The 14,939-nt window shown below is 40.9% G+C and overlaps 2 protein-coding genes across 3 annotated transcripts in view; both read left to right on the top strand.

Moving 5' to 3' along the window:
- The window catches only part of Ankub1 (ankyrin repeat and ubiquitin domain containing 1), a gene marked incomplete at its 5' end in the record, with an annotated part of 90,346 nt that extends 89,455 nt beyond the window's left edge, over positions 1-891 (top strand). Inside the window, 1 exon segment of the mRNA XM_036191318.1 lies at positions 764-891. Coding sequence (XP_036047211.1) covers positions 764-891 — 128 coding nt within the window.
- Positions 892-7,472: 6,581 nt separating this feature from the next.
- Commd2 (COMM domain containing 2) lies at positions 7,473-11,597 on the top strand. 2 transcript variants are annotated; one of them, XM_036190539.1, is made up of 5 exons: positions 7,473-7,591; positions 7,672-7,749; positions 8,356-8,438; positions 8,933-9,106; positions 11,046-11,597. In XM_036190539.1, exons 1-5 carry the CDS (start codon positions 7,525-7,527, stop codon positions 11,145-11,147), a joined length of 504 nt encoding a protein of 167 aa, XP_036046432.1. In that variant the 5' UTR covers positions 7,473-7,524; the 3' UTR covers positions 11,148-11,597. The 2 variants fall into 2 exon arrangements, with proteins under 2 accessions (XP_036046432.1, XP_036046431.1); XM_036190538.1 differs by having other exon boundaries at positions 10,950-11,597.
- Positions 11,598-14,939: the final 3,342 nt, after the last annotated feature.

Raw genomic sequence — 14,939 nt, 5'->3', positions numbered from 1 at the left:
TTTAATAAATCACATTTCATTGTACAAAGTGGCAGCAGCTGCATTGAAATCTACAAGTCTTCCTTAGTATAGATGGAGCAACTGTAGTAAAGACATAGTTCCCTAGCATTTCAGTTAAAGGCTATCCAAAACAAACCTGTTTTTAAATTTAAGAATCCTACAGGGGTCAGGAAGGAAGTGTAGTAAGGGGGATGTGCTACACAGAATTGCCTAGGAAGGACAGGTAGAAAATGTTAGAACCCAGAAAATTCTGCACAGCCTTGTGTGGCTTTTAGTTTCTAGTGATGGGCTGTAAACTTCCAGCACTAACTGGGGAGAATATCTTTCCTGCCTCATTGGAAGACATTGGCTTTAGAAAGACTGTTGTTTCTATTTCCCCTCCGACCTTTGTGGCAAGAAAACTAAACAGTAACTAAACCACCTTGATATTCGCCAATATACAGGGAAGGGATTGGGCCTCCTTGTGAATTATGTCTTTATATTTCTTATTTGTTTTGTTTTGTTTTGTTTGTTTGTTTTGTAGTTGAGGTTCGAACCCAGGGCCTTGTGCTTGCTAGGTGAGCGCTCTACCACTGAGATAAATACCCAACCCCCCCTTTTTTTGGTGGGGAGGGGTTTCAAAACAGGGTTTCTCTATGTAGCTTTGCGCCTTTCCTGGATCTCACTCTGTAGCCCAGGCTGGCCTCGAACTCACAGAGATCCACCTGGCTCTGCCTCCCGAGTGCTGGGATTAAAGGCTGTTTTTTTGTTTTTTTACAAAAAGACTTTAAAGAGAAACGATGGCTACAGCAGTTAGGAATAGCAAGAGTCCTAGCCAAAATGAACATTTCTAACCTGACTGTCCAAGGAGGTCCAGCGAAGTGTGAAAACCTTCTGGAAATTATGCTTTGAAAACTCACAGCAGCTCTGGTTTGAACAGAGACACAGTCAAATAGAATCTCCAATTCTAATACGAACATATCTAATAACAGTTCTAATGCTACATGACTTCAACAGATGTTGGATGTTTAACAGCAAGCTTTCTCAGATACTGTATTATTCAAAGTTCTCTAGAGGAGCAGAACCCATAGAATGAGTATGTATCAGAAGGGTTGGCTTACAAGATGCCATTTGGATAGTCCAACAACAGCTGCCTTCACACTGGAGAAACTGGGACCTGCTCACCCAGGAGGCTGGATAGTTCCACAATTCCAACCTGGTGCTGAAAGCATGAAGAAGCCAGAAGAAAGTGGATTTTTCTACCAGGGAAGAAATGCAGCAGCAACAACAATGGGAAATTGAGGCACAAAGGCAAGCAGGCAAGAAGCAAGGCTTTTCCCTAGGAACTCCTTACATATGGCTGCTGTGGAGGTTTGAATAAAAAAGCTGCCCCCCCACCCCATGTCCCCAGGCTCAGATATTTGAATTCTTAGAGGTTTTTTGTGTATTTCACTGGGGATGTTTTGGGGTTTCAAAAGCCTATGACAGGCCCAGTTTTTCTCTCTGCCTACGGATCAGGATGTAGCTCTCAACTACTGCTCCAGCACCTGTCTGTACACTGCCACGCTCCCCACCATGATAATAATGGCCTAAACCTCTGAAACTGTAAGCTGGAACCCAATTGAATGTTTTCTTACATAAGTTGCCCTTGGTCATGGTGTCTCTTCACAGTAATAGAGCAGTGACTATGACAGCTGCTATTAGATGCCATTTAAGGTGGATCTACCCCACTTCTAAATAACACAATAAAAAAAAAACTCCTCACATACATTAGGGGCTCACCTTTATCCAGATAATCCCTCAAGCACTTTCTCAGGGGCTCACCTTTATTCAGCTAACCCCTCACACACATTCTGAGGGGCTAGCCTTTATCTAGATAACCCCCATAGTTATATATTGGAGGCTTATGTCTTACTCAATTCCAGACCCAGTCAAGTGGACATCCAAGGTTAGCTACCAGGGATACAGACATCCAAATGACACTTAAACCCTTAAAGGACAGTGCTGTCAAATTTTAAGAACACGCCACCCACCTCCGGGTCTCAGAAAGAACTCACAGAAAAACAAACAAACTAACTAACAAACAAAAGCTGACACCAGAAGATGCCTGTGGGGTTGGGAAACTAAGGAGGATATAGGAACGGGAGCTATAATTTTGATTGTATTTTTCACCTTTGTTTTTTTTTCCCTGGGTTTGTTTTAATGCTCTGGAGTTTAAACATCATATACATGAAGAAATAGTAAGATAACTTTTAAATAAAATTCTGTATAACAAGGTCCCTGTGAGAGTTACCGAGAGTCGCTAGGTTCAGACACCATTTTAACTTCTTGCTACTATTTTTTCAAACTGAAGTAACTACATGGATGTGACATTTACATGTAGTGGATTTCACAAGCATGTGTCTGTGTGAACAGCACCACAGTAAACATGTAGAACAGCTTAGTTACCCCTAGGAAGTTTCTTCACGTGGTGGAATAAATCAAAACCATTGAAAGACAATGCTGTCCTGACATCAAATTCTAGGAAGAAGATTTGAAAAACATTTGGAACACCATTGTTCACATGGGCTCTGACGTTTTATGATATTTTATATTGCTCCTTTTGTTTGGGCTTAACTTGGTTTTATGAGACATGGAGTAAAATGTAGTTCTGACTGGCCTAGACCTAATTTAGTCCAAGTTAGTCTAAAAGCTGTGGCAATCCTCCTGCCTCAGCCTCCCAAGTGCTAGGAATTACAGGCATGAGTTGCCACATTCCATGCAGTAATAGGGATTTTTTTATTACTTCCTCAGTAGTTAGGGTTCTATTTATGGATGTATCATATTATCTGTTGAAATGCATAGAGATTTAGACTGTCACTATTTCTAAGATATCATGTATAAAGCATTTTATGGACACGATCATCAAAGTGTTTTTTAGATATCTGTTTTTCCATTCTTTTAAGTAAATACATAGGAACAGAATTATCTGTTGATAAGGTGAGTACAAAATTAGCATTGTAAGAAACTGTGTAAGAGTTCTTAGGATACCTTTGCAATTTCACACTTCCACAGGCAGCAGAAAAGAGCTCTCATTTCACGTGCTTCCCTAACACTTGCTTCAAGGCCTAGCAAACAAGCTCAAATGTTCCCAAGCAGCTGGCCAGAGTCCTTTTTGCCCTACTCTGAAACCACAGGTGGGCAAGAAGCAGCTGTTCAAGTGCTAACCTTTGGCAGTTTCTGTAACCCTTGACAGCAGAAGACAGCAGCCGATGGCCCAGTAGCCTTGGGAGCTGTTGTGGGCTATTTGTACACTGTGTGAAGATATATAACTGTGATTGGTTTAATAAAGAGCTGAACGTCCAATAGCTAGGCAGGAGGTATAGGTGGGACTTGAGGGCAGAAAGAACAGAGTAGGAGATGAATCTAGGTGCCAAGGAGACATGGAGGGAGTCAGATATACAGAATGAAAGCAAGGTAAAAAGCTATGGGGCAAGACAGAGATTAATATAGGTGGGTTGATTTAAGTTGTAAGAGCTAGTGGGATGAGGTTAAGCTAAGGCCAAGCTTTCATAATAAATAAGAAGTCTCCATGTTGTTATTTTTGGGAGCTGGCTGGCAGTACAGAGAAAGACTCACTACAGATAGCCCTCTCTGGTACAATTATGTTCAGGTCTCTGGCATCAAGACGTCTAGCTTTGCCAGTGTTATAATCCTTAGGCAGCCCTTAGGTGTTGGAATAAACCTTGAACAAACACTGCAAGACTTTAAAGAACTTTTCCCCATTAAGCTTGCTGAAATTCCCTTCCCCTATGTTTAGACTCCAGTCTGTTGCCAGGCATGGTGGCGCACACCTTTGATCCCAGCACTCAGGAGGCAGAGGCAGGCAGACCTCTGAGTTTGAGGCCAGTTTTTCTACAGAGCAAGTTCTAGGACCACCAGGGCTATGCAGAAAAATCCTATATCAAAAAACCACAGAAACAAAACAAACGAAAACCCTCCAGACCCATTCCTCTCCCTAGCATTACCAAACTCAGTTGCTCACTATGACCCTGTATCCTGATAGCCTAGGCAAGGTAGCTTCTAAAGATAAACCAGGCTTGTCCTGATAAATAGTTCCAAGAGGCTTTCCTGTTTGTATGTATGTATGTCTGCACACCAGAAGAGAGCACCAGATCTCATTATAGATGATTGTGAACCACCATGTGGTTGCTGGGAATTGAACTCAGGACCTCTGGAAGAGCAGTCAGTGCTCTTAACTTCTGAGCCATCTCTCCAGCCCCAGGAGGCTTTCCTGTAGCCCCAGAAGTTACATTCCCCAAATCTATATAAACTCCAAGTATTTCCTCCTCCTCCTCCTCCTCCTCCTCCTCCTCCTCCTCCTCCTTCTTCAAGACACCACTTCCCTGCTGTACCTGCCCCTCACCGAAATAAACAGTTCTGCCTGTTGAGGTCACACTGGTCTCTTTTCTGCTTCCTGTCTGTCTCTCTAAGCTGCCTCAGAAATTTAACACTGGGTAGTGGGATCTTTACTTCTACTTGTGTAGGTCTACAGTACCAGAATCTTTGGTGCAACAAGGATTACAACTTTTATAGGCCTGGAAAATTAAAACTCCTTAGTCTTGATCAGTAAACAGCACTGAAGATTCTAAGTAGGCAGGTGTCCAATTCCTCACCTTTTGGTGATTGCCAATTTTGCAGCTCCTGGGAGACAACTGGCTTTCTATAACTCAAGAATTCTTCCAGAAACCAGGGCCTGCAGCTACTCTTTGGTTCTTTTTAAAAAAAATAATTTTTATTACATTAGGAGAGCTGAAAAGAGAGACGGGGAGAGGGAGAGTGTGTTTATGTGTATGTGAACACGTGCCACAGTGTGCTTTGAGAAGTCAGAGATGAACTTATAGGACTCAGTTTTCTCTTCTACCATGTGGGACACAGGGATTGAACTCAAGTCAGCCTTTGTAGCAAGCACCTTTTACCTACTATGCCATCTCACTCAGCCATTCTGTTTGGTTCTTTACACTCTTCAGTTGTTAAGAAACCAGCCATTTTACCATTCTTGCCTCTCAGCTCTCCCTCTTTAGCTGTCAATCATCAGACTGCTCAGTCACTTCAGTGACTTGATGTGCTGGCTGCCCAGCTGTTGCAGGTGTTGCCACATTGTTGTTTTTACCATTGCTGCTGCTTCACTGTGTCAGCTTCTAGAAGTGAGTAAGAAACCACCATTGGAGGGAAGGAAGCCTTTTATTGGGTCTGAAGTTGCAGCAGCAAAGGGATGCAGTGCATGGGGATCTGTCCCTGCCAGCTCACCAACTGAGCAGCCAGCTTCTACATCCAAAGAAATGGTGTTTGTACTGATGGCAGCAAAACCCCACACATAAATGAAGGTGTTTGCTCGGTGTCTTCCCTTTGGCTGGCCCACCAGGGGGCGTGCTCCCTTTCTCACTTAAGTAGAAATGGTTACAGGCTCACTTTGGCTTCAAAAAGGCTTGTGATAACACAGTCTTACACAAATGTTTTAGACCACCCTGGATAAGGCTGCCCCTTCAGAAACCAGCGCAAACACCTGTGCTCACTATGTGGTTTCCTCAAGGTGTTTGCGCAGTGTACAAATCAGTCAGTGACTGTGTAAGAATAGTCCAGCTGGCTGACTGGCAGTCCTTTTGTTCAAGGCATATAAACCAGAAAGGGATAGACTAACAGCTGCCAGTGAGGAAGTCAAACTTCCCATTCCCCGATGTTTCTGCTTATTACTGAACAATGAACACCAGAAGGCTTTCTTGCAAGAACTGAAACATTTTATCATTAATATTAATAATGGCTTTAACAGCACTTTAACAATTCTTAACATTTGACCACCAAAGAGTGGTGGGTCCTCCCCATTTGTCTCTCAAAGAGACATCAGTGGAGTAAATAGTTGTAATTAGAGGTGAAGGATATGGTAGAAACAGAGAAGCTATAAAAACTAATTTTCACGTCTGTCTGGATGGCCAGTTATAGAAAAAGCTGTCTCTAGTTGAGGATGAAGAAAAGCACTTAAGAGGTCCTGGATTAAATCACTAGACTCCTAGATAAAAAGACAGAAATGAATTCTCTCTCCCCATCTCTTTCTCTCCTTCCCTCTCTTTTTCTCTCCTTTTCTTTCTTCCTACCATAGGAGAAAGATTTGGAGGGTCACTATCAATTGTCATTCTATTGTCTCATATATGAGACAAAGCAAAAGGTGATGAAATTCTCACACATCGCCAAAAGATAGAAATAATAGTGCTGCTCTGTTATTGTGCAAACATCTGTTATTGTCACCATTATCATCATCTTCACCAAAATTTAGATCCAGATCCATACATAAAACTTTATACAGGGCTGAAGATATAATTAGTGGTAGAGTACATATTTAGCATAAAGGAAACCCTGGGTTTAATCCTCAGAACCCCCCCCCCCCAAAAAAAAAAACATGCCAAACAATCATAGTTGCCAGGGATATGGCAAGCTTGATGACCCGAGTTCCACAGTGGAAGGAGAGACACCATTGCCAAAGGTTGTCCTCTGACCTTCACATACATCATATGCACATGTAATGATAATAATTATTATATATACATTATATTAACACATATATGTTAGATGTTACAAAATTTAAACATCTAGCCCAGTGAGCAGAAGGATGTGGCTCGGAGAAGATAGGTGAGGTCCCTAACAATCCCCTTCAAGTTTTGAAATATAATATTCTGACTTGGTTTCTTCCGTTTTTAAAAGGGAAGACATGGCTATTGAAACTACTAAATGAGATTTTAAAAAAATACAAAAGTTGTGTGCAAAGTCTCTGTTGCTTCACTTCATTGTTTTCTTATATTTAATGAAAGTGGTAATAGACCCACATAACAAGTTTCTTATGAAGTGTGAGTTTAACATAAAAACATTACAGACACTGATTAACAAAAGTTGGTTATTGATATTATTAATCTACGCTCCACAAGCAGGCTGATGCCATAGAGCCTAGAGCTAAGCACTAGTATTACAATTAAATATTTTGTGTGTATAAGTGTCTTGCATATATATATATATATATATATATATATGTATATATATACATGCACACACACATATATACATATATACGTATATATACATACACACACACACACAGACACACACACACATATATATATATACGAACGTGCATGGTGCTGGAGGAATTCAGAAAAGGGTGTTGTAACCCCTACAACTAGAGCTAGTGATGGTTTTGAGACACAGGGAACTGAACCTGGGTCCTCTGCAAGAGCAACAAGTGCTCTTAACCATTGAGCCATCTCTCAAGCCCCACATATTACACGTTTGCAGGATGATTTATGAATGGAAGACTTATACCTTCAATTCCTCTTACTGGCGCCCCACCTTCACTTTTACCATGTGAGCCCTGGGATTTAAGGCTCCTCGGACCGCCAGATACCGGAACCCAAAGCACGGGCAGTGCGGCGGCGCCGGAGCTTCTTTTTGCCTGCACAGCGGCAGGAAGTGGCGAGGGCGGGGCCAGCGCTGTGTGGCGGAGTCAGGAGTCTTGCCAAGATGCTGCTCGACTTGTCGGAGGAGCATAAGGAGCACCTGGCCTTCTTACCGCAAGTGGACAGCGCAGGTGAGGGAGTGCGGGGTGCTTGCGGCGGGGACAGTCCCGGGGACAGCCCGGTACTCACGGCCTGCTGACTTCCGTTGCAGTGGTAGCCGAGTTCGGAAGAATCGCGGTGGAGTTCCTCAGACGGGGATCTAACCCGAAGATCTACGAAGGCGCCGCCAGTAAGAAAGGGAGGAGACAGGCTCTGCCTGTCGAGCTGGAAAGTGCTATCCATTCTCTTTCGATCGGTCCCACGGGGACCTTTGCAAGTCCTAGGGTCTTGTACCCATTGCAGCCGATTCTGCATAGCTGTCAATCAGGGCGCAAACTCTGCAAGTAACTGTGAGATTTTAAAGCTTGTATGAAATAAGTGCCTTCATATTTAAAATGAATACAGCACCCCCCTGCCTTTCAAATGAAAAATACTGTGGTGGTTAGTAACTGTTAGATTAGTCGAGAACAGCATTCAAGTGTTCAGTTAGTATTTGCTACCTAGAAGCCGCTTTTACGGAAGCTAGAGGATCGTGGTGGTGTGATTAAGAACATCCTTGTTGAGTTCCTCTTCTGCCGGGCTTGAAGGGACTTTGTGTCTCTGTTCACAGGTCTGTTTTGTTTTGGTTCGCTGGAGAGAAATATTGAAGGCAACTGTTAGTAGGGTGGGTTGAGAAGGAACTGTAATCTCCACTTAACTCGCTTTCATTGTACTCTTTGAAAACTTGGGGTAACTGAATGTGTTTATTTTTAAACAAAAGGATAATCTGTTCATTTTTCTTTCTTTTTTCCCTTAGGAAAACTTAATGTGAGTAGTGACACTATCCAGCATGGTGTGGAAGGATTAACTTATCTCCTCACTGAGAGCTCGAAGCTCATGGTAAGGCTTCTGAGAACTGTATGATATTACCCAGATCCTTTCAAACAGGCACCTGTTATAAATTAGTAACTCATAATCTAATTTGTGCAGTATACCTAAAGGTAAGTGTTAAGGGCATTATCTAATCTGAATACCCCTTGCTAGTATAAATTATAATTGTCTCTAATTCTGTATCACACGCCATCATATGTGTATCCTAGGAGAGGGGAGAATGAAATATTGCATTTCTTTATGGATCAGCAATTGTATCGGGCTTGATGGAAAAATAGTAAATAAAATTGGGCATCCTAATTCTTTTTATATTTTAATCAGGTTATTTTGTGTGTTAGTAACTTGGATTTTGGAATGGTGAGCAATGATTATCTTTAACTGTGAGGAATGTTATAGACTGAAGTGAATTATAGGCTATAATGTACTTTTATGTTTAGAAATGTTTTAGTGTTTACTAGACAAAGATAAATTCTAGTGTTCTGTTGAACTCAATTTATCTCTAGATTTCTGAACTGGATTTCCAAGACTCTGTTTTTGTTCTGGGATTCTCCGAAGAGCTGAACAGATTATTGCTTCAGCTCTACCTGGACAACAGAAAGGAGATCAGGACTATTCTGAATGAGTTGGCACCCAGTCTTCCCAGTTACCATAGTCTGGAATGGCGGTTAGATGTGCAAGTATGGCTTTTTTTTTTAATCAGATATAGATGATAAGAACTATTTATATGCTCTGTTATTTACCTGTTTAACCAAGCTCTGGTTTGAGAAAATGTATATATTTTAATGGTCATCTTTGGGTCATTTCACAAATAGCTCATTTCCTTTGATTTCTAATATAATTTTCTAAGTTTAATTTGCAGAGGTTTTTCATTTGTTTTTCTGCATGTATTTATTTAGTGTATGGCACTTGTGTAGAGGTCAAGGACAACTTTTGGGAGTTTGTCCTGAGGGATTGAACTCAGGTTGTGAGGCATAGCAACAAGGGCCTTAACCCATGGAACCATCCCAAGGACCCTAAGACCCTAATTTGCAAAGTTTTTAAGAAATCATTTATTAAAAAAAAACAAAAAAAAAAAACAGGTTTTGTTTGTTTGTAATCTGGTTTTTTTGTTTTGTTTTGTTTTGTTTTGTTTTGTTTTGAGACAGAGTTTCTCTGTGTAGCTTTTTGCGCCTTTCCTGGGACTCACTTGGTAGCCCAGGCTGGCTTCAAACTCACAGAGATCCACCCCCCCCCCCCCCACCACCACCCGCCGCCACCACCACCACCACCACCACCCAGCTCTGTATTGTTTTTTGGCAATGCTTACTTTAAAAAATTTTTTTTTCTTTGTAAACACAACACACACAAAAGAAAGTGTACAAGCCACTGTACTCAATAAGTTATCACACAATCACATAGTCATAAAATGGGCGTGACCATGACCAGCCCCCCAGAGACGCCTTTCTTACCTCTTACCGGTAATTGCTTCTTCTTTCCAGAGGTAAGCAGCATCCTAAGATACGATGCCAATTTTTCTTTTAACTCATTTTTAGCTGCGAACACATGTGATTGAAGCGACACTCATCTGTAGGGCTGTAAGGGAGTCAAAACATTTGGGAAGAGTTTAAATGTAACATAGAAGACAATAGGAATCCCATGTAGATTCCTTGGTAAACATGTAACATTGAAGCAATTATTTAAGAAGATTAATTTGGCATCCTTGAATGAGTCAGAACTAAAGTGGGAATTTAGACGTAAAAAGAATATATGCCTTTATAATCATTTCCCCTTTCTATATGATAAGCCATTTTTGTCTCACTATTCTCTCTTTACTCTATTTTCTTAGCTCTTTAAATTGAAGTTTATTGATTTATTTGGGGTTTTTGTTTGGGGGGGTGCAGGGTTTCTCTGTATAGCCCGACTGTTGTGGAACTCACTCTGTAGACCATACTGGCCTTGAACTCAGAGATCTGCCTACTTCTGCCTCCCATGAGCTGGGTTTAAAGGTGTTGGCCACCACCATCTGCCTTAAATTGCAGAATTAAGACTCAGCAAACTGTGTCCTATGAGCCACATCTGACTTGCTACTTATTTCTGTAAAGTTTGGTAGGTGTAGTCATGTTTGTTTGCATTTAATGACTGCTCTTAAAATACAAGGGCGGAATCGAGTCATTGTGCCTGAAACTATATGGTGTGCACAGCCTAGAATACTTGTCTGACCAAAAAAAAAAAAAAAAAAAAATACCAACCTCTGCTTTATTTTTTTATTTAATTTACTGAATGAATGAATTTATTTATATTTTGGCCCTTTGAGACAGGGTCTCTCTATGTATCATTGGCTGGCCTAAAACTGTTTAAGGAATTTTTTCATACCATAAGGTTTCATTTACATTCTCAAAATTATTTCTGTCTAAAGGTTTATTTGCTTTTTATTTTGAAGTTAGTGATTCATCTCAAATTGTATTTTTTACATGGTAGAGTGTAAGTTATCTTTGCAGCATAATTATTAAACAGTTACTGTACTCCTTTTGTGTTTCCAAGCTTGCAAGCAGAAGTCTCCGGCAACAAATTAAGCCAACGGTGACTATAAAGCTACACCTCGATCAGAATGGTGACCACAGCACCCATCTTTTGCAGACAGACCCAGCTACTCTGCTTCATTTGGTTCAGCAGCTGGAGCAAGCGTTGGAGGAAATGAAAACAAACCACTGCCGGAGAGTAGTCCGCAGCATCAAGTAGCTCCGCCCTTCAGTTGGCGAAGCAGGGATTGCAATAGTACATCTGGATGTCATGGACTTTCTTTTCTGGTTCAGGATGTTGAAATCTTGATTAAAAGCTAAAGTACAGTTCCTTCTGGTGCTAAGTGCAGTCAGCTTCTTCACAAATTGAATGCCTTTTTGTATTTTAAATGTGTAAATAGGATTGACTCAACTAAAACGAACCAATACTGTTCATATCTGTGTCTATGGGATTCTCCTGGAATACTGTTCACATCTTCTGTGTCTATGTGACTCTCCTGGAATACTGTTCATGTCCTCTATGTATGTGACTCCCCTGGAATACGGTTCATGTCTTCTATGTATGTGACTCCCCTGGAATACTGTTCATGTCTTCTGTGTATGTGACTCTCCTGACTTGGGTATTTTTTTGTTTGTTTTATTTTCTTTTTCTTTGATCAAAATTTGAATTTGTTTTATTTTCTTTTTCTTTGATCAAAATTTGAAAATAAAATTCTCTCTTACTACTTAGAACTATTTCTAGACAGTTGATAATTTTTTTACTTCTAAAAGTACTATATGATTATAGTCTTAGAAAAAGATAAATAGTATTTTTACAAGATTTTCTATATTGTTATAGGTAGCTTATGTATTCTTGTTTGTATGTGAGGATGGCAAGTAGCAATTACCATATTGCTTACATTTGAGTTATTGGGGCTAATTGATTTAAGTGATATATAAATTTGTGTGGTCCCATCATACATTTTCTCATGAACTAATTACACCCATTCCCAAAGCAACTAAAAGACACATCATCATTTACATTTATAAATAATGGATATAAGAGTAGTATGCTCAGTTCTTTTTTTATTTTAGTTATTTATTCTGTGTGTATAGATGTTTTGCCTACATGTCCATCTGTACACCCTGTGTGTTCAGTGCCTCCAGAAGCCTGCAAAGGGCATTTGGATCCCCCGGAACTAGACTTAGAAAGGGTTGTGAGCCTCCATTGGGTGCTAAAGCTCAAACCCAGGTCCTCTAGGAAAGCAGTCAGTGTTCTCTTTTTTGTTTGTTTGTTTGTTTGGTTGGTTTTTCAAGACAGGATTTCCCAGTGTAGCTTTGTGCCTTTCCTGGAACTCATTTGGTAGCCCAGGCTGGCCTCGAACTAACAGAGATCCGCCTGCCTCTGCCTCCTGAGTGCTGGGATTAAAGGCGTGCGCCACCACTGCCCGGCTTGACAGTCAGTGTTCTTAAGCATGGAAACATCTCTCCAGCACCAAAATGTATTTTTTAAATATTTATTTATTTAATTGTGTTTATGTATGTGTGTTTGTCCAAAGGCTCAAGTATGGAGTTAGTTCTCTCCTCCCATCCTGTGGGTCCTGGGAATAGAACTCAGGTTATCAGGCTTGTTGACAAATACTTTTCAACCCACTGAGTCATCTTGAATGTATAGACAAAATTTTTAATTACACTGAGAACTCAGTTATTGAAATTATATTAGCAAATGCACAAACAAAAGAAACCATGAGTTAGTGCATATCACTGGGTTAAAGTTAGCCTGCCTGCCAAGCTATGTGATAGTTCGGTGAGGCTCACTTGTCTACAATGGATGGAGGATAAACTAGACTGGCCCCACCAATATTGAGCCATCAGCCAGTGTTCTCCAAGCAACCGTTCTTCTACCTCTTGGTCCATTGCTGTTAGCCTAATCAAAAAATGAAAGCAGTTGGGGCTAATGGTACATGCCTGTAATCCTAATGCCTGGGAGGCAGATCTCTGTGAGTTCCAAGCCAGCTTGGTCTACATAACAGGTTCTAGGCCAGCTAGGACTACGTAATGAGACCCTGTCTCAACACATACTTACACCAAGAAGAAAGCATATGCTTCTTAAAAAAATGAAAAAAATCCAATTCCCTGACTGTTCTGTACTGATTATTCTGTGATGATGGCCCTCTTACTTTGGCAAAGGAGAGATGTGAGTAATCTCCCCATCTTGTAGATTCTGCACACCAAGTGAGCATATTTCTTTTTCTGTTTTTTTCAGGTTTTAATTGTTTTATGACACATTTGGTAATTTTTAATTGCTTTTTAAAAAATAAATTGCTTTGCCTTAGCATACAAATGAAGGGGTTTCATTATGGAGTTTTCATACATATACTTCATGGTACTTTGTTTTCCCCTCCCCCTCACCCCCTCACCCCCCCCCCCCCCCCCCCCCCCCCCCCCCGCTGCCATTCCAGCTTCCCTGAGCTTTCATACCACCTATTCTACCATCCCTTCTTTGTTCCTCTTCTGTAAGCTCTTTTCTCATGGTATATATATGTATAGTCATTTAAATCTAGATTCTGCACAATAAACAAAAATATGGTATTTTTCTACATTTTTCTCTTTACAGTAATCCACAGTTGTATCCATTTTCCTACAAATGTCAATTTCATTTTTCTGCATAACTGAATAAGATTCCGTTGTATAGGGGCTTGGAGAGGTGGCTCAGCAGTTAAGAGCACTGGCTCCTCTTGCAGAGGAACTGAGTCCAGTTCCCAGCACCCACTTAGCAGCTCACAACTGTCCATGTAACTCCAGTTCAGGGATCTGACACCCTCTTCTGGCTTCCATGTAGTGCACAAACATACAAGCAAGCAAAACACCTACATGCATAAAATAAAATCTCTTCAAAATTCCATTGTGTTTATATGTACTACCTATTTTATCCACTCATCCACTAATGGACATCTAGACTATGTCTACTTTTTAGCTGTTGGGAACAGTGCTGTTGTAAGCATGAGTGTGAATAGATCTCTCTGGTTTGTGGACTTAGAATGCTTTGGGGGCACTCAAATAGTGCAGCAGGTCATAGAGTAGTTTTCTGAGGGAGTTCCACACTAGCTTTCATAGTGACCATACTAGTTTACATCTCCATCAACGGTGTAGAGTGCTTTTTTTTCTGACATTCTCAGATTTGTTGTCATTCCTTCCTTCCTTCCTTTCTTTTTTTTCTTTTCTCTCTCTCTCTCCCTCCTTCCCTCCCTTCCTTCCTTCCTCTCTTTTCCTTCTTGTTTTTCAAGACAGGGTTTCTCTGTGTAGTTTTGGAGCCTGTCCTGGATCTCGCTCTGTAGACCAGGCTGGCTTCAAACTCACAGAGATCTGCCTGGCTCTACCTCCCAAACTCTGGGATTAAAGGCATGAGCCGCTGCCGCCACCCAGCCTGTTTTTTTCTTTTTTAGACAGGATCCTTGCTATATAGCCTTGGCTGGCCTAGAACTGAATATGCAGATCAGGCTGTCCTTGAAGTTACAATTTTAATTTCTTTTCTTCATGATAGCCATTCTGACTTGGCATGATTTTTGTTTTGTTTTTGCTTTTTTGTTTTTGTTTGTTTTGTTTTGTTGATGACTCATAACATTTACTACTTTTTAAAGTATTTTTTGGACATTTGTATTTCATCCGGTCCAATTCATTAGCCTATTTATTGGTAGTATGATTTGGGTTTTTTGGTGATGTGGTTCGTTTAGTTGTTGCTGTTGAGACAGAGTCTCACATAGCACAAGCTGGCCATGATCTTGCTTTGTAGCCAGTGATAGCCTTGAACTTCTGGTCCTTGTCTTTCCAGTACTGGCCTTACAATGCCACCATAGCCAACCTTGACCAGACAACTGAGCTACATCCCATCCCTTTCTTCTTTTAATTTTTGTTTGTTTCTTTATTTTTTTTTTGTTGAGACAGAGTTTCTCTGTGAAGCCCTGGCTGTCCTAGAGCTTGCTCTGTAGACCAGGCTGGCTTCAAACTCAGAGATCCACCTGCCTCTGCCTCC

The sequence above is a fragment of the Onychomys torridus genome, chromosome 6, assembly GCF_903995425.1.
Source record: "Onychomys torridus chromosome 6, mOncTor1.1, whole genome shotgun sequence".
NCBI classification, from domain to species: Eukaryota; Metazoa; Chordata; class Mammalia; order Rodentia; family Cricetidae; genus Onychomys; species Onychomys torridus.
This window is presented reverse-complemented; position numbering and strand designations above follow the sequence as displayed.

Excerpts from the sequence above, each read along its gene's own strand:
- Commd2 (XM_036190538.1), top strand. The coding sequence starts at position 7,525 with ATGCTGCTCGACTTGTCGGAGGAGCATAAGGAGCACCTGGCCTTCTTA. Across the intron at positions 7,592-7,671 it reads ACCGCAAGTGGACAGCGCAG|TGGTAGCCGAGTTCGGAAGA; the intron begins GTGAGGGAGTGC and ends CTTCCGTTGCAG. Across the intron at positions 8,439-8,932 it reads CTGAGAGCTCGAAGCTCATG|ATTTCTGAACTGGATTTCCA; the intron begins GTAAGGCTTCTG and ends ATTTATCTCTAG.